This window comes from Malus domestica, chromosome 11, assembly GCF_042453785.1.
Source record: "Malus domestica chromosome 11, GDT2T_hap1".
Taxonomy (NCBI): Eukaryota; Viridiplantae; Streptophyta; class Magnoliopsida; order Rosales; family Rosaceae; genus Malus; species Malus domestica.
The window spans coordinates 36,412,426-36,434,436 of NC_091671.1; the positions used below are offsets into that span (position 1 = coordinate 36,412,426).

The window sequence follows — 22,011 nt, forward strand, 5'->3', positions numbered from 1 at the left end:
TCGTTTTCACTCTTTGTTTCGAGCTGATGCCCGAGTAGAATCATATAGTTCTGATAGAAAAGAAAATTGTGTTTCGACCACAAGATGCTAAAATGTTACCATCAACGACCGTCGATAACATTGCTCAAAATGTTAAAACTTACAAAAACCGCAGAACAACAATGCACTTGACTAAGTCATCACTGATTCATCTACATTGCTTTGATTCGAATCCTTAAAATACTCCACCATGTCATCGGTCCAGTTCTGAGCTCGAAGTTCAGCGTCTTCCCAATCCTTCAAGCAAAAACTGCAGTCCAACATTTTTGGAGACTGCATGCTTCTCCTCTGGTCCAAGACCTGCTTACCTGCATTACTAAAAACAAACTCCGGCGCTATTGCAACCACCGAAGGTGTTAGTAGGTCGCGTGCCATAACAGCAAGCGCAGGGAACCAACCCTCGCTCGATTTCCACCATTCTAGAACATCAAGATTGACATACTCTTGATTGCTCATGGTGCCACGGTGATTCATCCCCAAGTATCTATGAAGTTCAGTTGGCCCATACTTCTGTTCTTCTTTTTTCCTCAGTTTTGCATGAAACTCAGCCATCAATCTCTTCGTGTAGTCATTGCTGTGAAATTCGGCTTCTTCATCTTCACCTTCTGTTTTTCTCTTTGCAAATTCTGATTCGTAAACCTTGTAAAGGTTATGCAACAATGTCTCGACAGATTTCGCATCAGCTTTCAGCGGCACGGTTAAGTTCTGGGAAATTTCATTTAACCTCAGCTCTACGCCGTGTAACTGCATTCGAGGGTCCATTGCAGCAGCTAAACATATACCAGGCAACATTTCCTCACAGTAATTTCTGAGTTTTGATTCCATTATTTCGTAAACTGGTTTAAACCCGGAATGATCTCTGTGTTCCGAAAATGTAGAACTAATGAAGCAAAAATGCTTGAGAATGAAACAAGAACTGCGAGAATAAACGTTTGAACTCAATGTGGTTGCAGCTTCATAAAAAACCTTCAAAAACTCCATAAAAACAAAGCAAAGCTCCCAATCTTTTTCAATTAAACAACCGGTATCGGGTTTATTATTGTAAAAATCATAGATTGCATCCTTGTAATCCACCAAAGATCTTAGCATCAGATAAGTAGTGTTCCAGTGACTCCTGCTATCTGGTTTTAACTTTCGGCGTTTTAAACCGCGAAGTAAACAGAAAGTATTCCAATCATATTGCCTAGAAGAAGAAGAAACATAAACCACAACTGCCCTAAGTGTTTCCATGCGAATTTCCATCAATTTCAACCCTTCTTGTACAATTGAATTAATCACGTGTCCTAAACATTTCATGTCCGAAAAACGAACTCCATTAGGATGATGCAGAGCATTTCGAAACATATCAACGATAGCATCGTTGTGAATATTATTATCAAAGGTGATAGCAGAAACTTTGTCATCAATTGAATACTCCCTAAATATATCCATCATGCATTGAAATATGACACAATCACTATGAGGGTATTCGAGCATACGAAAACCGATAATTCTCTTCTGCAACATCCAAGAAGAATCAATAAAATGCGCAGTCACGCAAACAAAACCAAGCCGATCATCGCTGCAACTCCAAAAACTAGAACTCAGAGAAATTGTACCCGTGAAACTAGCAAATTCTGATATCAATTTGTTCTTCTTTTCACTAAAAAGTTTCAAGCAGTCGCTTTTAATAAGGAATGGGGGAAGAGTAACGTACTTGGGTTGAATACAGCCTTTGATGAACGTCTCGAATCTGACATTTTCGGCAGGAGTGGAAAGTTGGCCTGTTGAAGTAATGTATTTGGCCATACCTTCTCTGGTATTGTAGTGAAAGTACTCAAAAGTTGGTATAGAGTTGCTTCCAGAACTATCACTATCAGCAGCTTCATTGATTTCGACATCATCCATGTCCAGAAGAAACTTCGAAAAGATGAATTACGCGGAAAAGATGTGAAGAGATGATTGAATACTTGTAGCCGTTGAGGACTCGGAGGAGTTGCTAGAACTGTGAGAAAAAGAAGGAAGGAGAAAGCTTTAGGGTATTTATAGAGAAATTTTAGTGCTTAAATGACACTATTATCCCCAGAACTAGCCGTTGTATATGTCTATTTGGGAATGCAAGTGTGTAATTTGACATTATTGATGGGAAATTTGAAAAACCAAGAAATTGAAAAGCAACGGCTAGTTTAGAATGGTTGCTCCCCTACTAAGCTGAACTCTCTGCGTCTTCCCAAGTTTAGAGCTTTTAGAGCCTCTGCTTGTAGCCAAGGCTCTAAAGAGAGTTGTTATTTGCACTCGTTCATAGGGGATAAACAAACGAGAGAGAAAATGCAATGACCTTGTTCGAGTGCTAAATAATTAGTAGTATAACTTTCACCGAATTACGTATGCTACATGTAGAATTGCATACGAAAATTCAGATCATAGACAGTGCGATCGGTGAAACATAATTTGAGAAACCTGTGAGGTGAAAATAAGTACAGATCTCATTGGGTGTGTATGCTTAATTTAATCTTTAAGGTCAAATTTGTCAATGGCCATTTGGAAGAAACTTATAAAATAAAGGCTCATCAACTTTTGGATGAAAACATTTGAAACCTCATAGGGAATCAGTGTAATTTCTAAAACCCCAAGAACTTTTTCGAAAACACGAAAATATAATTCGCTATAATCCCTATCGCCTTGTATACAAAAGAAATGCAAAAAATAGTTTAATGAAGTTGAACTAAACATGTATACAATCCAAAACAAACATCCGCAAATCGATCCATCTGAAGATTATCAGAAATGCTGGTCTGATTTACAACTTCAAAAGCAAAACCCCAAACATTGGACTTGCAAAATTATAACCATGTAGAAGCTAAAAATTGCATCTAGGAGAAGTTCAACCTGACAAGTCTTAGAAACCTTTTCAAGCATTAATTCTTCGTAAAACCCATCAATCGATAAATAATCATCTTATCCAAAACTTTACCGTTCTTTGCCAAATACTTTACCACTTTCTTCTCATGTGGGTATCCCTTGAATCCCCTTGTAGTGACAGTCTTGAGGTGTGATATTAGACAGAGAGGCACTGACTCGGGTGTACTCCATCAATGCTCTGAGTATAAGAAAACTAAGTCCTCTTCACGCTCCTCATAATCCTCAACACATTCCTCGGCCTGAAAAGTACAAATATGAGAATAGTAAAGAGCAACAAGTTGTTATGACTTAGCATGAGTGGAAATACATCATACTTCATATTCGACAACAAGTGATTCCAAATTAGGTGATTTCCTGAGCAACTCTGTTAGCAAATTCCAGTGATAGCAATTGTAAAGAACCAGGTTCAAATCCCTCAAATTATCAAATGCAGGCAGACGATAACTCTTCTTGAAAACATAGGTTAAAGATCAAATATATACTAGTGTATTAAGTAAAAATTTAATAATACATAACATTCAGATTCAAGTAAAAAATTGCCAAATCGTTATGCAGGTTTCACTTTACAGACAGATACTACTTTTGGTCGTACCCAGTGCACAAGGCTCCCGCTTTACGAAGGGTCTAGGAGAGGTGAATGTCGGCTAGCCTTACCCCCATTTATACAGATACTACTTTTGGTACAAAGAAATAATGATAAACAAGCTAAAAATAATGGGAAAAGGCGGCATGCCAGGGATTTGTCTTTCCCTCGTATTTTAGGATCGTGGAAGGAAATGTGCACAATCTTTTCCTTGTTTCTTTTGTACATAAAAGGAGATTATGATGGAAAAAGATAAAAGGAACCGAGTAACTTATTACCTAGATACAGTTCTGTTTCTTTGTCATCTCCTTCCTAACCCAAAACTGAATTACTATTTGATTTCTTTAACCTGTCCAACTATGAAGGGACCTGATTTTAGCCTGTGCAAATCCCCTTCTCTGTGTCCTAAGTCCTACATAGTGTAAAAGAAATGAGTTGGGGCATATACTTACCTCCATAACATGAGCTGAAATAGACAGATATTTAACACTGGAAAATCCCTGCAGAAGCGCAGTTGCTTGGTCAGAAACGGCATCCTGGTATTCAGCCGCTTAATGGCTATAGAGATAGATACCGCCTTTGACCAGGGATGTTACATTCTCGAATGAATAATTCGACAAATATTCCTGCCTAATGCCAAGGCTGTCAAGTTTTGGGGCATTTTAGAAATACCGTACTTAATATCTTTTTCAACAACAAACACATTAAGAAAGAAGGACATTCTTAACGTCTTCAGTTCAGGTGAAGAGACTTCAAAATTTGGAACTGTATCAACTGCAACAGTTGCATTTATAGATAAATTTTCAAGTACAGGGCAGCATGAAAAAAGCTTTTCCATTGAGTTGTCCTCAGGATGTTCAACTTTGACATCAAGGAACTTGAGTTTTAGGAAACAGCCTGATGTAGGAGAATATAGGTAATACAATCTGACTTAACCTTCAAAGCACCAGTGTTTTGCACAACTCCAAAGTCGAAAAACTTCATCAATATAAATGCTTTAACATGAAGATCAAGTTCAACTACATTCTGCCTAATGGTGGTGTGGATCCAACCATCAATCTGAGAGAAATCCTCAACAAGCGAGCAACAATGAAGTCGGAAGTTTTAATATCCGATGTGTCACGAGAGGGAAGTACCCAATTGACAGAGTTCAAACAACAAACATGGTCAGAAAGATATTCATTTTTCCACATAACAGACATGCGTTCGAATTCCAAGTCCACAGTGGGAACAAAAGCCCATATGTTATTCCATCTAGTAGACAGAATGCTGCTTCTCACAGCAAACTTTGTTGGAATGAAGGAAAGAATGTGACAAAGAATTGCATCTGTTAATCCGCTAATCCTATCTTCACTCTTGCTTGATGCTCCAACATCTGCTAATCCACTGATCCTAACTAAAAAAATTAAATTAAATTAAATTAAAATTAGAAACTAGAAACTCTAAATTTATGCTCCATTCAATTAGTTTATAAACTTTACACTGTTCAAATATCTTGACATGTGAAATTCTTCTTTCTAGAGAAAAGCTTTTCGATGAAAACAAAACAGACCTAAAAAATTAATCTGGAAGTAGCTGCTAATCATCACAAATAAAGAACGGAAAGGGAAAGACTAGAATTTTCTATCGATCATCTATGAATATTTTCTGGGTAACCAAACAGATGGTATTTAAGTCCTATGATCATTTTGCAGAATCAAATTTAACTTGTTAACAGAATCCATCTAAAACAAAACACTGGACTTACAGAATAAAAATGTCGAAGAAGCTAAAACTTTTCCACTCTCTTACAGAATAAAGTCTGGCCTTACATAATTTAACTTGGCATTTCCTAGAATCCTTTTGCAGCATCAAATCTCTGAATACCTCATCATGAATAGTAACCTTTCTCAAAATTTTACCACTCTCTAACAGATACTTTGCAACTTTCTGCTCATTCGGATATCAAACAAGCAGGCACAGACTCCGGTGTACTCCATCACTGATTCCCACCTCCGGTCTATTTTCCAGACAGAACAAAGGTACTGTGCAGGAATAAAAACTCAAATCAGGCTGGCAACCAAGATCAAGCATTCCATCCAGAATCCAAACAATAACAGTCTTGTTCAATCGGTCTTTTTGCAATAAGAGTTCATCAAACAGACCTTACTATTCTCTCCGGTAAAAAGTAAAAATTTGCAAATAGGTAAAGGAGAATTGAAGAAAGAATGATCACTGACCTGAGGGGAAAGAGCGACATGAAGAAGATTGACAACTTAGGATTTAGGAGACGCCTGTGAAGCAGAGATTGTGTCAAATTCGGATGTCTGTCTGGGTATTGCAGAGTGGTTTCTTTCTCTGTCTCTCTTCATTCACTTGCTGATCACCGTTGGATTAAATTGCATGTCGAGATTAGATTGAGACTATGAAGGGTCGTACGTAGAAACGTGTCGAAAAGAAAACCCACATTTGAATGTCTGTCTGGGTTCTTCGTGAAGAAATGCAATTGCAGATAGGTTGGGGTTGGGTTTGGGTTTGGGGTTGGCGTTGGGGTTGGGCTGGTTTAGGGTTTAGGGTTTAGGGTTTAGGGTTTTAGGGTTTAGGGTTTAAGGGTTTAGGGTTTAGGGTTTTAGGGTTTAGGGTTTAGGGTTTAAGGGTTTAGGGTTTAGGGTTTTAGGGTTTAGGGTTTAGGGTTTTAGGGTTTAGGGTTTAGGGTTTAGGGTTTAGGGTTTAGGGTTTTAGGGTTTTAGGGTTTAGGGTTTAGGGTTTTAGGGTTTTAGGGTTTAGGGTTTTAGATTTCGGGGTTTCGGATTTCGGTTTCGGATTTCGGATTTCGGTTTCGGATTTTGGATTTTGGTTTCGGATTTCGGGTTTCAAATTTCGGATTTCGGGTTTCTTCGGGCTTCGGATTTCGGGTTTAGGGTGAGTATTTTAGGGTGAGTTTATGTTATGGAACGCCGTCCCTTTCCCCATTTTCCGTCCACCGTTCCTCTCAGATATGCAAATTCCGGTTACCATCCACCGCGAAATGTACAGCCCAACCCCGATTACCATGCATTTTCTGGAAACACACTTAATTCAATAAAAAAAATTCAGAAATAAACGAAAAGGGCAAGACTTGAAGCTTCTGTTCATCATTTTGATCATTTTCTGGGTAACCAAACACATGATATGGAATTTATAAGGGTGAAGCAAAGTACCTGAAACGCTGTAATTGGTTACTGGGAAACAGCGGGAAGAACTGAGAAACTATGGACTTGCAAAGCTGTTTGGTTAGTGTCCCAACTTCTACTTATTGGGAAAGTTGATGCTTTCAAGTTTCAACCATGGATATTGGATGCTTGTGCTCTGCTGCGCCTGTGAAGTCTGAAGCTTCCAGGCTTCCTACACTCCCTTTTCGCGCCATTCCTTTGGGCTTTTCTACTCTGGGCTTTGCCACTTTGGGCTTCAAAATGGAGTTGTTTCAAACCACAATTAAAAAGGGAACTAAAAAAGATAAAAAGACACTGAAAAATTGTGCATATGCCGAATGTATCATTCCCCACTTGGTTTAGATACTGAGATATTTCGGCAAGGGAAAAGAGTATTCCGCTATCAATATATACTACGTAATACATTGTCAATGGGTTGTTCCGATACTACTTCGATGTTTGGTTGATATTTTTGCAACACCAACAAGTATCGACAATGTACAATGTATGCACTTTGTGAATCACTTTACAACTAGTGGCTAGTTCAATCGATGCTGTAACATCGATTCATCAGTGACATTGCTCAAACTCTCATAAATTACAAAGACTGCAATATAAAACTTTTGGCTAAGGCCATCATTGATCATTCATCACCATCGCTTTGATCAGAATCTGCAAAGTCATCCTTCCATTTTCCAATCTTTACAAGGATATTCGAGCATACAAACAGCGATAAATCTTTTTGCAATTTCCAATCAGAATCAATAAAATGTGCAAGCACACAAACAAAACCAATTTGATCATAGCTACTAATCCAAAAAATTACAAGTAAAAGAGAACATACTGGTGAAACGACAAAGTTCAGGTACCAACAAGTTCTTTTCATCCAAGAGTTTCAATCATCTCTGATGAGGTTTAGGGGAATACTAGAGTACTTAGGACGGACATATGATTTAATAAACCGCTTGAATCGAACGTATTCAGAAGAAGTGAAAAGTTGGGAAGTTGAGGCAACGTATTTGGCCAGACCTTGTTTCATGTTGGATTGAGAGAGTACATAAAAGCTGGTATATAATTGCTTCGATTTTGAATACTTTGACCAATACTGGCACTGTCAGCAGCTTCATTGATTCCAACATCCTCCTACTGTCACTGTCAGCACCTTCATTAGAAGCATTTATACAGAGGTTTTGGTGGTTGAATGTAGAGCTATTGGGAAAGGAATTTTTTTTTAAAAGCAACGGCTAGTTCAAAATGTATGCAATTGAAAACAATCATCTCCAAATTGATCCATTAAGACTACAACAACAACAACAACAACAACAAAGCCTTTTCCCACTGAGTGGGATCGGCTATATGAATCCTAGAACGTCCTTGCGCTCGGTTTTGTGTCATGTCCTCCGTTAGATCCAAGTACTCAAGTCTTTTCTTAGGGTCTCTTCCAAAGTTTTCCTAGGTCTTCCTCTACCCCTTCGACCCTGAACCTCTGTCCCGTAGTCACATTTTCGAACCGGAGCGTCAGTAGGCCTTCTTTGCACATGTCCAAACCACCGGGACCGATTTTCTCTCATATTTCCTTCAATTTTGGCTACTCCTACTTTACCTCGGATATCCTCATTCCCAATCTTATCCTTTCTCGTGTGCCCATACATCCCACGAAGCATCCTCATCTCCGCTACACCCATTTTGTGTACGTGTTGATGCTTCACCGCCCAACATTCTGTGCCATACAACATCGATGGCCTTATTGCCGTCCTATAAAATTTTCCCTTGAGCTTCAGTGGCCTACGACGATCACACAACACACCGGATGCACTCTTACACTTCATCCATCCAGCTTGTATTCTATGGTTGAGATCTCCATCTAATTCTCCGTTCTCTTGCAAGATAGATCCTAGGTAGCGAAAGCGGTCACTTTTTGTGATCTTCGCTAGATTGCTCCGGTCATTAGTGTGAATAAGTATATAAATGGATAGAGATAGGAAAGCAAACACAAGATGTACGTGGTTCACCCATATTGGCTACGTCCACGGAATAGAAGAGTTCTCATTAATTGTGAAGGGTTTACACAAGTACATAGGTTCAAGCTCTCCTTTAGTGAGTACAAGTGAATGATTTAGTACAAATGACATTAGGAAATATTGTGGGAGAATGATCTCGTAACCATGAAACTTCTAAGTACCGGAGTGTGGTATCGTCTTGACTTGCCTTATCTGTCTCATAGGTAGATGTGTCATCTTCTCTGGAAGTACTTTTCCTCCATCCAGGGGTAGTATCTGTAACTGGTGGAGATGCACAAGGTAATGTATCAATTTCACTCGAAGCTTACTTGTAGTTTCAGGCTCGGTCAAGCGCGATACAAACCATGTAGTAGGAGTCCCCCAAGTCGCCGAGCTAGGGGATCTGCTGAAAGAGGTGACAGACAAGGTAAGCAATCAGAGCTCCGGCTGATTGTTCACATTCTCCCTATCTTGCAGGCAGCATGAAGGATAAAGAGAAGAAAAATGAGAAGAGATGATATGAGATACTTTTGCTTTTGAAGAAGTAACTTTCCACAGGCTTATTCTTGAACTGGGCTGGAGGGTTTTCTGGTTTCCTCCAGAGTATAAGGCCGACTGAAGAATTTGAGGGTCAAAACAAGTCCATCAAATCTAGAGTACGTTCGACCCTGCTGATATGGGATACTTTTGCTTTTGACAGAGTAGTGGATGTATCGGCACGTGTGTGCTGTTACGCTTGTCTCCACATGCTTCCTTGTATCCTTCTCACTTGCCCTATCTGTTCCTCAGGCAGATGCGGTATCTTCCCTGGAAGCATAAGATGTTGAAGATGCGTACTCGAGAGCAATGCCAGGTAAGTAATCAGGTAAGGGGTTCCAGGCAGTCAGTTCCTGGCTGGAAGCTTGATTCCAAGTGCTGACTGATTGCTCTCTTTCTCCTTGTCTTGCAGGTAAGAACAAGGCCAAAGGAAAAGACAAGGAAAAAACATGATATGGGATACTCTTGCTTTTAACCCTTATGATATGAGATATTCTTGCTCTAGTATAGCTTGTTTACAGAGGTATTATCGGGGGGGGAAAGAAAGCTGAATATTTCGAAAGGCTTCGTTTGGAGTGCCCTCTCAGATAAGAGGAAGGGTTGAGCATTTTTGCAGGTCTGCCTGTCCGTTGGGGATGGAGGTCGACATATATAGGAGTCTCCCTAACATCAAGTAATAATGCTATTCCTTTACCCTGCTTGGTCATAGCACGGTAGTGGGAGCTGCCAGCTTCACATGTTTTAACTCTGTCAGAGCACTTTGAAAAAGTGGTCTGTGGTATCTGGAAAGCTGATGTTGCGTGTGAAGATTACAGACAAGCTTTATCCAAGGAGATCCAGCTCTTGAAGTTGGGAAAGTGGTGCCTCTTCGGTTTTCGAACAAGCAATCCTGTCGGGGATCTGGCTCTCGAGATTCGGAGAACGATGCCTCTTCGATTTTTGAGAAAGCAATCCTGCTGGGGGTCTGACTCTCGAGATTCGGAGAGCGGTGTCTCTTCGATTTTTGAGAAAGTAATCATGTTGGGAGTATGGCTCTCGAGATTCGGAGGGCGGTGCCTCTTCGATTTTGGAGCAAGCAATCTTGTTGGGAGTGTTTTCTCGACTGTGAGTAAAGGTTGGGCATGTTTGCTAGTCTACCTTGCCACGAAGCACAGAGGTTGACACACAGGGACTTTCCAATTATCCAGCAGTGGTACTGTTCCTTTACCCTCTCTTCGATTTTTGAGAAAGTAATCATGTTGGGAGTCTGGCTCTCGAGATTCGGAAGGCGGTGCCTCTTCGATTTTGGAGCAAGCAATCTTGTTGGGAGTGTTTTCTCGAATGTGAATAAAGGTTGGGCATGTTTGCTAGCCTACCTTGCCACGAAACACAGAGGTTGACACATAGGGACTTTCCAATTATCCAGCAATGGTACTGTTCCTTTACCCTTTCTTCGATTTTTGAGAAAGTAATCATGTTGGGAGTCTGGCTCTTGAGATTCGGAGGGCGGTGCCTCTTCGATTTTGGAGCAAGCAATCTTGTTGGGAGTGTTTTCTCGAATGTGAGTAAAGGTTGGGCATGTTTGCTAGTCTACCTTGCCACGAAGCACAGAGGTTGACACACCGGGACTTTCCAATTATCCAGCAGTGGTACTGTTCCTTTACCCTTGTGGGTAATAATATGGTAGCTAGACCTTCAAAATTTATGTGTCTAAACTTTGTTAGTGTTGTTTCTTTGCTATTCTTTTACCCTTTTTGGTCAGAGCGATGTAGTGGGAGCTGCAAGCTTCACGTGTCTCAACTTTGTCAGAGAACTTTGGCAAAGTTATCTGTGGTACCCATGAGCTACTGTTGCGTGTGGGAAGTGGGTGATTGAACAGTACGATTCATGTGCTTTCTACTTCGCCAGAAATCTTCGACAGAATGCCCATAATTTCCGCAAAGCTGAGTGTGCGTGTGACAGGTGCTGACAAGGCTGGAAAAGTAGGTGCCTCTTTGATTTCTGAGATCGGCCCTCGTGGTCTCTGAGCAGCCCAGCTTTTGAGAAAGCAAGCATCTTCGATTTCTGAGATCGGCCTTCGTGGTCTCTGAGCAGCCCAGCTTTTGAGAAAGCAAGTCTCTTCGATTTCTGAGATCGGCCTTCGTGGTCTTTGAGCAGCCCAGCCTTTGAGAAAGAAAACGCCTCTTCGATTTCTGAGATCGACCCTCATGGTCTCTGAGCAGCCTAGCTTTTGAGAAAGCAAACACCTCTTCAATTTCTGAGCAGGCGCCTCTTCGATTTCTGAAGTTTCGTCGAGTGCAGATTTTTATAGGGGCTGACATTAAGTTCCAAAGCACACTTGAATATCCACCAGTAGAAGCTCCATTCTTGCACTTCTAAGATCTTGATTTATCCGACCTCTTCTCTCTTCAACACCTTTGAAAATGTCTGGCCCCTCCGACCGTCGTTTTGACTTGAACCTTGTTGAAGAGGCAGCCCCGCCTTCTCCAGACAACATATGGCGCCCATCCTTCGTCTCCCCTACTGGTCCTCTTACCGTTGGGGATTCCGTGATGAAGAATGATATGACCGCTGCGGTAGTGGCCAGGAACCTTCTCACTCCCAAAGATAACAGACTACTTTCCAAACGGTCTGATGAGTTGGCTGTTAAGGATTCTCTAGCTCTCAGTGTTCAGTGTGCAGGTTCTGTGTCTAATATGACCCAACGCCTATTTGCTCGAACCCGCCAAGTTGAATCATTGGCGGCTGAAGTGATGAGTCTCAAACAAGAGATTAGAGGGCTTAAGCATGAGAATAAACAGTTGCACCGGCTCGCACATGACTATGCTACAAACATGAAGAGGAAGCTTGACCAGATGAAGGAATCTGATGGTCAGGTTTTACTTGATCATCAGAGATTTGTGGGTTTGTTCCAAAGGCATTTATTGCCTTCGTCTTCTGGGGCTGTACCGCGTAATGAAGCTCCAAATGATCAACCTCTGATGCCTCCTCCTTCTAGGGTTCTGTCCAGTACTGAGGCTTCGAATGATCCCCCTCCAGTGCCTTTTCTTTCTGGGGCTCTACCGACTGCTGAGACTTCTCCTAAGCAACCTTTGTGAAGGCTCCCTCTTGTTTGTTTATTTTGACTCAAGTATATGTACATATTTGTAACTTATCGGGGATATCAATAAATAAGCTTTCCTTCATTTCAACGTATTGTGTTAAATACACCAAAGCCTTATTCGCTAGGTTCTTTGAATTTACTTTTGTTGAAGCTTGTATGTTGAAGCTTTGTGAGTGGAGCATGTAGGTTGAGGTAGTGTTCCCTTAATTTCCCGAGTGAGGAAAACTTCTCGGTTAGAGACTTGGAAAATCCAAGTCACTGAGTGGGATCGGCTATATGAATCTTAGAACGCCATTGTGTTCTGTCCTGTGTCATGTCCTCCGTTAGATCCAAGTACTCTAAGTCTTTTCTTAGGGTCTCTTCCAAAGTTTTCCTAGGTCTTCCTCTACCCCTTCGACCCTGAACCTCTGTCTCATAGTCGCATCTTCTAATCGGAGCGTCAGTAGGCCTTGTTTGCACATGTCCAAACCACCGTAACCGATTTTCTCTCATCTTTCCTTCAATTTCGGCTACTCCTACTTTACCCCAGATATCCTCATTCCTAATCTTATCCTTTCTCGTGTGCCCACACATCCAACGAAGCATCCTCATCTCCGCTACACCCATTTTGTGTACGTGTTGATGCTTCACCGCCCAACATTCTGTGCCATACAGCATCGCCGGCCTTATTGCCGTCCTATAAAATTTTCCCTTGAGCTTCAGTGGCATACGGCGGTCACACAACACGCCAGATGCACTCTTCCACTTCATCCATCCAGCTTGTATTCTATGGTTGAGATCTCCATCTAATTCTCCGTTCTTTTGCAAGATAGATCCTAGGTAACGAAAACGGTCGCTCTTTGGTATTTCTTGATCTCCGATCCTCACCCCTAACTCGTTTTGGCCTCCATTTGCACTGTACTTGCACTCCATATATTCTGTCTTTGATCGGCTTAGGCAAAGACCTTTAGATTCCAACACTTCTCTCCAAAGGTTAAGCTTTGCATTTACCCCTTCCTGAGTTTCATCTATCAACACTATATCGTCTGCGAAAAGCATACACCAAGGAATATCATCTTGAATATGTCCTGTTAACTCATCCATTACCAACGCAAAAAGGTAAGGACTTAAGGATGAGCCTTGCTGTAATCCTACAGTTATGGGAAAGCTTTCGGTTTGTCCTTCATGAGTTCTTATGGCAGTCTTTGCTCCTTCATACATATCCTGTATAGCTTGGATATATGCTACTCGTACTCATTTCTTCTCTAAAATCCTCCAAAGAATGTCTCTTGGGACCCTATCATACGCTTTTTCCAAATCTATAAAGACCATGTGTAAATCATTTTTCCCATCTCTATATCTTTCCATCAATCTTCGTAAGAGATAGATTGCCTCCATGGTTGAGCGCCCTGGCATGAACCCGAATTGGTTGTCCGAAACCCGTGTCTCTTGCCTCAATCTATGCTCAATGACTCTCTCCCAGAGCTTCATTGTATGACTCATTAGCTTAATACCCCTATAGTTCATGCAATTTTGTACATCGCCCTTATTCTTGTAGATAGGCACCAAAGTGCTCGTTCGCCACTCATTTGGCATCTTCTTCGTTTTCAAAATCCTATTGAAAAGGTCAGTGAGCCATGTTATACCTGTCTCTCCCAAAACTTTCCACACTTCGATTGGTATATCGTCTGGGCCTACTGCTTTTCTATGCTTCATCTTCTTCAAAGCTACAACCACTTCTTCCTTCCGGATTCTACGATAAAAAGAGTAGTTTCTACACTCTTCTGAGTTACTCAACTCCCCTAAAGAAGCACTCCTTTCATGTCCTTCATTGAAAAGATTATGAAAATAACCTTTCCATCTGTCTTTAACCGCGTTCTCTGTAGCAAGAACCTTTCCATCCTCATCCTTGATGCACCTCACTTGGTTTAGGTCCCTTGTCTTCTTTTCCCTTGCTCTAGCTAGTTTATAGATATCCAACTCTCATTCTTTGGTATCTAGTCGCTTATACATATCGTCATAAGCCGCTAACTTAGCTTCTCTCACAGCTTTCTTCGCCTCTTGCTTCGCTTTTCTATACCTTTCACCATTTTCATCGGTCCTATTCTTGTATAAGGCTTTACAACATTCCTTCTTAGTCTTCACCTTTGTTTGTACCTCCTCATTCCACCACCAAGATTCCTTTTGGTGTGGGGCAAAGCCCTTGGACTCTCCTAATACCTCTTTTGCTACTTTTCGGATACAACTAGCCATGGAATCCCACATTTGGTTAGCTTCCCCCTCTCTATCCCACACACACTGCGTGATTACTTTCTCTTTGAAAATGACTTGTTTTTCTTCTTTTAGATTCCACCATCTAGTCCTTGGGCACTTCCAAGTCTTGTTCTTTTTTCTCACTCTTTTGATATGTACATCCATCACCAACAAGCGATGTTGATTAGCCACGCTCTCTCCTGGTATAACTTTGCAATCCTTACAAGTTATACGATCCCCTTTCCTCATTAGAAGAAAATCTATTTGTGTTTTTGACGACCCACTCTTGTAGGTGATCACATGTTCTTCTCTCTTCTTAAAGAAGGTGTTGGCTAAGAAGAGATCATATGCCATTGCAAAATCCAAGATAGCTTCCCCATCCTCGTTTCTCTCCCCAAAACCATGGCCACCATGAAAACCTCCATAGTTGCCTGTCTCCCTGCCCACGTGTCCATTTAAATCTCCTCCTATAAATAACTTCTCCGTCTGAGCAATTCCTTGCACCAAGTCTCCAAGGTCTTCCCAAAATTTCTCCTTCGAACTCGTATCCAACCCTACTTGAGGTGCGTACGCACTAATCACATTGATAAGTTCTTGTCATATTACAATCTTGATTGCCATGAGTCTATCTCCTACCCTCTTGACATCTACAACATCTTGTGTCAAGGTCTTGTCCACGATGATGCCAACACCGTTTCTCGTTCTATTTGTGCCCGAATACCATAGTTTAAACCCTGAGTTTTCTAGATCCTTTGCCTTACGACCAACCCACTTAGTTTCTTGTAAGCACATAATATTTATCATTCTCCTCACCATAACTTCTACTACTTCCATAGATTTTCCCGTCAAGGTTCCTATATTCCACGTTCCTAAAGGCATTTTGCTCCCTTGAACTCTACCCTTCTGTCCTAGCTTCTTCACCCTTCCCCGTCTAATCGGATCAAAGTACTTCTTTTGTGTGTCCCGTGTAAAGTTGATAGGAGCATATGCTCCCAAACAACTTTGAGTGGAGTCGTTCGAAAAAAAGTTTCTATAGCCCCCTTGCTCATTTAACACTGCATCCGGGTGCCGATGGAGATACAACGACCCTTGCTCACTTATCACTGTGCTCGGGCCACACAGCGCACCACTTACGGGTGACGCCCTAGCTTTAGCGCGATTTCGTTCTGGATTCATTTTCATAAGGATTCGACGTAATCATGGAGTGCCGGCTGTCGACTACCTGACGCCCTCCCCCTCCTCCTTTATCCGGGCTTGGGACCGGCAATGTAAGATAAACTTACACGGCGGAGTTAAATTGATCCATTAAGACTAAGAGAATAAATTGCAAATTGATGTGTCAACTAAAAACCAGTGTACGAGTACGATAAGCACATAGCTTCATATATGTTTATGCCATAATCAGTTAAACAATAGGAAATAAAAGTATTCAACTCGAAACAAACATCTGCAAATTTATCCATCTCAAGATTAACAAAGGTGTTGGACTCATCAAGAACTCAGACAGAAGCCATTCAAAACACAATATTGGACTTAACAGAATAAAAACCTTGTAAAAGCTTAGCATTTTAGACAAGTTCAACTGGTCGTCATGTAGAGCTATTGTAGAGCTATTGGGGAGGAATTTTTTTTTTTTTGAAAAGCAACGGCTAGCTTAAAATGAATGCAATCCAAAACAAAGATCTGCAAATTGATCCATTAAGACTAACAGAATCCATTGGAAATTAAAGTGTCAACAGGCTAAACATGGTACGAGTACGCTAACCACATATCTTCAAATATGTTCATGCCACCATTAGTTAAAGTATTGGAAGGAAACATATTCAAGTCGAAACAAACATCTGCAAATTGATCAGTCTCAAGATTAACAAAGGTGCTGGTCACATCAAGAACTCAGGTAACAGAATCCATCCAAAACACAATACTGGACTTACAAAATAAAAAATTTGTAAGAATTAAAACTTACATTTTAGACCAATTCAACTTGGCAAGTCGTAGAACCCCTTTTCTGTGTTAACTCTTTGTATAACCCATTGTGAATAGTCATCTTATTCAAAACTTTACCATTCTCTAACAGATACTTTGCCACTTTCTTCTCATGCGGGTATCCCTTGAATCCCCTTATAGTGATAGTCTTGAGGTGTGATATTAAACAAATAGGCACAGACTCTGGTGTACTCCATCGATGCTCTGAGTATAAGACATGTTTTAAGTACTCATGCTCATCATAATCGTCAGCACATTCCTTATCCTGAAAAAATGTGAATGAAATGAGTATAGTAAAGAGCTGCACGTTGGAATGACTTAGCATGTGCGAAAATACTGAAATACATCTTACTTCTTCATATTCTACGACAAGATATTCCAAAATAGGTGATCTCTTGAGCAACTCTGTTAGCAAATCCCAATGATAGCAATCGTGAAGAACCAGCTTCAGTTCTCTTAAATTATCAAATGCCGGTAGACAATGACCCTTCATGAAAGATAATATATCGATAAAACAAAAACTCATGCATAAATTAAATATTTACTTATGCAGAACATACTGTTTCCTTCTACCTTCCTATACCAAACACCAAAACAACAACACACAAGCCTTATCCCCGTAAGTGGGGTCGACTGTATGAATCCTCTCTACCAAACATAGTATAAAAGAAATAGGTTAAAGAATATTTACCTTCAAAAAATGATGAGCTGATAGAGAAAGACACTGAACATTAGAAATTCCTGCCAGACAGGTAATTGCACGGTTATCGAAATTGGGTTGTAGATTCTCCGCATTATGGAAAAAGAGAGTAAAACTGGCTTTAACAAGGGATTTGACGTTCACAAATATATAACTCGACAAAATATCCTGCCTGATAACAAGGTTTTCAAGCTTCGGACAACTAATAAAAATACTGTGGTTCTGATCATGATCTCCAACATCTACAGGTAAGTTCAACCTTAATGTGTTTAATTCAGGCGCAGAGATCTTGTAATTCAAAACCTCATATTGACCAAGAAGTCCCATTATAGTTAAATCTTCAAGTACAGGGCAGCAAGAAAAAATCTTTTCCACCGAGTCACTATCGGGATATTCAGCTCCGACATAGAGGGTCTTGAGATTTAGGAAGCACCCTGATGTAGGAGGACTGTAGCTAATACAATTTGAATACACCTTCAAAGCCACAAGTGTTTTACAACTGAAAATGCATTGAGGAAACTCAAATATAAAATCATCACTAGAATCCGTTTCAACTAGAAGGTCAAGTTCAACGACATTATGCTGGACGGCAGTTTGAATCCAACCATCAATACGAGAGAAATCGTCACTAGAGCAGACCCAATGAAGACGAAACTTTTTAATGTCTATTGATGAATCACGAAGGGAAAGCACACGATCAACAAAGGTCGAAAAACCAACAGTGTCGCACTTATATTTCTTTTCCGCGATACAACGGTTTGATCTATCTTCAAAGTCCAGATTAGGAACAGAAGCCCATATGTTCTTCCATCTGTTGGACAGAATGCTGCTCCTCACAGCATACTTTGTTGGAATTAAGGAAAGTATGTGACAAAGAACAGCATCTGGCAATCGACTAATCCTATCTTCACCTCCTGCTCGAGGCTTTGAATTCTCTTTTAGTCTTCGAGTCTCCGAATTCGAACCCATTTTCACATCTGTTTAGAATTTTGATAACAAAATGTAAATATTGAAACTAAAAACTCTTAATTTACGCTTCCTTCCAATTACTTTTACAAACTTTAATCTGTTCATATATAATATTGACATATGAAATTCTACTTCTCTAGAGAAATTAAAACAAAAAACCCAATTAATGGAACATTTTTTGCGGAAACGAATTCAATTCAATCTAGAAATTAGCAGCTGAAAAGAAAGATTAAGTAATCTTAACAATTCACAAATAAACAACGCAAAAGGGCAAGGGTTGAATTTTATACTATTAATTTGGAAGTTTTCTTGGTAACCAAACAGAAGGTAAGGAAGTAGATGAAGCAAAATACCTGAAACGCTGTGATTGGTTACTGGGAAACGGCGGGAACAACTGAGGAACTACCTTTTGACCATGGCTGTCTGTATTGCTGCAACTGCGAGAGTGAAGCTTCTATCCAGGCTTCCCACACTCCCGTTTAGCACCCCTTTATTTGGGCTTTACTTTGGGCTTTGCCACATTTTTATTGTTGGATTGGGCTTTTTCACATGGGGACGGAAGGGGATCATCTCCGGATCCCTTCCATCAAATCCATCTAATCACTTAATCCAAGCTCTTAAAATTTGATCAAACGGCTAAAATTATTATAACTTTTAAAGGGACCCCAGTTTGTAGCCAGTAGATCAAATTTCAAGAGTCTGGATTGATTGATTGAGTGAATTCGGTAAAAGGGATCTGGAGAAGATCCCTTTCCCATGGGGACGAGAAAAATGTACAAAGACACCAGAAAATTGCGCAAGTGCCCTATAAAAACGTGACAACTTCTGTCATTTTTGTTAGAAAATTTGTCTGACAGATCAGGTGGAATTTTTCCGAAGGTAACTTCAAGATTTCTTGAAGTTTAGAAGACATTGGGAGTAAGAATTACATTGACGACAACTTAGGAAGCTAGAGCTTCAAAGAATACAAAATGTGTGCAGGCAACAGCAGCGCCGGCTCTACAAAGTCTGAATCGAATTTTTCTGTTTTCCAATTCATTTGTGAATAAGAAGAAAAGGAATGTATTTTTTTACGATGTTTAGTCAACGTAGTTCCCTCAACAACAATTTTCCACTCACCTAGACGTTTGGTCCCACCCCCTCTAACAAAGAACTCACTCTGGGTGCTTGCTGCACAGCAGAATCGTTTGAAGAGACTCGCACATTTTGACAAGATTTCTAACAAAAAGTTGACAAAGGGGGTTTGTTCCCAAATATTTATGCAGTTCAGTTGGCCCGTATCGCTTGACGTCTTCTTGCCTCACATGTTCTATCTAGCTAGCCTCAACAAAATTTGACTTATAAACCGTATAAAAGTTATGCAACAACATAGTGTCAAGTTCTTTTGCATCCAATTTCAATGGCGCGCTTAAACATTCGGGAATGTCATTCACTATGTGTTCTATGCCGCATTGTTTTGGCCAAGCAGAAACTAGGCAACATGAAATCGCAATAGCTTGTGAATTCTGATTCCATAATATCAGTAATGTTTTAAAAAGTGAAGATGTAGGAGAGGCGTTTTATGGAAAACATAACATTGTAAGAAAAAAAATAAAAAAATAAAAAAGCTTATATTTTCTTGCTGGCCAATCATGTTTTTATTAAAGAATAATACAAGGTTATAATACAAGTTTAGGGAGCAAACAAACATCTAGATACCAATACTCTTATTTTCGTTTAAGGGAAAATTTATTCTACAAAAAAAAACTTTTTTTAAAAAAATTACTAGAAGTTTGCTTTCTAAATATCGCTTCTCCAAAAAGTATGAAAAATACTTTTATAATTCAAAAGCACTTCGAATTTTATTTGACAAATGATGTAAAAATCGCTTTAAGTTGCCAGCGTTTACGTTATCCACATACAAATTAAAATCGTGTTTATCTATTCCAAAAGCAGTCTCAAACACTCGTATATTTTCAATGTTTATGCCGTTACTATATTGATAATCTTTTATAACCTATTTTGCAATACTGAAAAATATTGACCAATTGCCCACAATGTATATGTACATACATCAGTAAGGCGTACCAACTAATCACATCCTTGGGAATAAAACACATTGCCACTTTACTTTCTTCTCATGCTATCCTGCAATCCCCTTAGAGACAACCTTGAAGTGTGACAGCAATGTTCCGATGCATTTACTGTCCACTCGAGCTACAAGCCCCTTGCAATCAAGGGCTTCTGCTACTCGTCTTATTCTGACAAGGAACGATGATCATCAAGACTTATATCAACACGAAGATCAAGTTCAACAACATTACGCTTGATGGCAGTTCGAATCCAACCATCAATAAGAGACCACTCTTACTACAGCATGAACAATGAAGACGAAACTTTTTAACATCATCAGAAGGGAGAGTACGCGATGAACAAACTTTAAAAAAAACAAGAGAGTCGCACTTATATTTCTTTTCCGCAATAAAAGACTTTGATTTATGTTCGAAGTCCAGATTAGGAACAGAAACCCATTTGTCCTTCCATCTTGTAGACAGAATGCTGGTCCTCGCGGCATACTTCGTTGGAACGAAAGAAAGAATGTGACAAAGAACTGCATCTGGCAATTCACTGATCCTATCTTCAACTCCTTCTTGAGGCCTTGAGTTCCTTTTTAGTTTCGAGTCTCCCAATTCGAATCCATTTTTACTTGTGTGTACATTTTGATGAAAAATGTAAACATTGAAACTAAAAACTCTTTAACTTACGCTCCCCTCTAAAAACTCTTTAACCTCGGCAAATTTGGATTCATAATCCTGGTTATGCAACAGTGTCAAGTGCTTTTACATCAAATTTCAATGGCCCGCTTAAAAATTCGGAAATGTCATTCACCATGTGTTCTACACTGCATAGTTTCATCGTGGGGACCCTTGCTTTAGCTAAACAGAAACTAGGCAACATGAACTCGTAATAGCTTCTGAATTTCGATTCCATAATGTCATAAATCGCTTTGAACCCCGAATGAGATTTGCGTTCGGAAAATGTAAAGCTAATGCATAACAAATGATAGAGTGCCATACAAGAATTGGGAGAATAAACCTTTGAACCCAATGAGATTGCAACTTCAGAAAAAAACACTCAAAAACTCCATGAACACAAAACTAAGCTCCAAATCCGCTTCGCATAAAAGATCAGCATCATGCTTACCGTTATAATAAACGGTGATTGCAGCATTGTAATTCACACACGATTGTAACATGAGCAAAATAGAACTCCAATGAGTCTTCATATCAGGCTTGAACTTATTACATTTCAGACCGCGAGATTCGCATAAAGCAGGAAACTCTTCTTGCCTAGCAGCAGTACGATAAGCGTTATGATCATACTCGAGCATACAAAAGCGAGAATTCTCTTCTGCAACTTCCAAGCAGAATCAATAAAATGTGCAGTCACACAAACAAAATAAATTTGATCATCGCTACTAGTACAAGAACTACAAGCACAAGAGAACATACCGGCGAAACCACAAAGTTTGGATATCAACAAGTTCTTTTCGTTGTAAAGTTTCAAACAATCGCCTCTGACGAGGTTTAGGGGAAGACTGCAGCACTCAGGCCACACATATGCTTTTGTAAATATTACTCTCTGATAAAAAAAAGTGAATTTTTTTTAACCATGTAACGTAATTAGTCTCGAGGAAGACAGGGTTGGGATCTTTAAACCGGAAATCTTGCGGCCAAGAAACTTTATAGTGTGCAAGATCAGATTTTACTGCAACAGACATTTTCGAAATCTTTCAGATGGTGGTCGTATTCGACCAAAATGGTAGACTTGAA

The 22,011-nt window shown here is 40.0% G+C and overlaps 2 protein-coding genes across 4 annotated transcripts; both read right to left on the minus strand.

Annotated features, from left to right (window-relative positions):
• Positions 1-95: 95 nt before the first annotated feature.
• On the minus strand, positions 96-2,072 carry LOC139189199 (zinc finger BED domain-containing protein RICESLEEPER 3-like). Its single transcript, XM_070807653.1, has 2 exons — positions 1,736-2,072; positions 96-955 (listed from the first exon to the last, which is right to left on the minus strand). Exons 1-2 carry the CDS (start codon positions 1,924-1,926, stop codon positions 172-174), a joined length of 975 nt encoding a protein of 324 aa, XP_070663754.1. The 5' UTR covers positions 1,927-2,072; the 3' UTR covers positions 96-171.
• Positions 2,073-7,477: 5,405 nt separating this feature from the next.
• On the minus strand, positions 7,478-18,687 carry LOC103448784 (F-box/FBD/LRR-repeat protein At1g16930-like). Of its 3 annotated transcripts, none has more exons than XM_029089099.2 (5): positions 18,553-18,687; positions 17,222-18,207; positions 16,883-17,017; positions 16,511-16,795; positions 7,478-7,839 (listed from the first exon to the last, which is right to left on the minus strand). In XM_029089099.2, exons 2-4 carry the CDS (start codon positions 18,197-18,199, stop codon positions 16,514-16,516), a joined length of 1,395 nt encoding a protein of 464 aa, XP_028944932.1. In that variant the 5' UTR covers positions 18,200-18,207; positions 18,553-18,687; the 3' UTR covers positions 7,478-7,839; positions 16,511-16,513. The 3 variants fall into 3 exon arrangements, with proteins under 3 accessions (XP_028944932.1, XP_028944931.1, XP_017190946.2); XM_029089098.2 differs by having other exon boundaries at positions 7,478-7,845; XM_017335457.3 differs by lacking the exon at positions 7,478-7,839 and adding an exon at positions 16,243-16,385.
• Between the last annotated feature and the right edge of the window lie 3,324 nt (positions 18,688-22,011).

What these genes read in the sequence shown, in the direction of transcription:
- LOC139189199 (XM_070807653.1), bottom strand. Translation starts at nt 1,926, where the DNA reads ATGGATGATGTCGAAATCAATGAAGCTGCTGATAGTGATAGTTCTGGA. An exon ending in AAAGGCTGTATTCAACCCAA is followed by an intron (nt 956 to 1,735) that starts GTACGTTACTCT and finishes TTATTCTCGCAG; the next exon opens with TTCTTGTTTCATTCTCAAGC.
- LOC103448784 (XM_029089099.2), bottom strand. Translation starts at nt 18,199, where the DNA reads ATGGGTTCGAATTCGGAGACTCGAAGACTAAAAGAGAATTCAAAGCCT. An exon ending in CAGCTCATCATTTTTTGAAG is followed by an intron (nt 17,018 to 17,221) that starts GTAAATATTCTT and finishes TCTTTCATGAAG; the next exon opens with GGTCATTGTCTACCGGCATT. An exon ending in TTGTCGTAGAATATGAAGAA is followed by an intron (nt 16,796 to 16,882) that starts GTAAGATGTATT and finishes ACATTTTTTCAG; the next exon opens with GATAAGGAATGTGCTGACGA.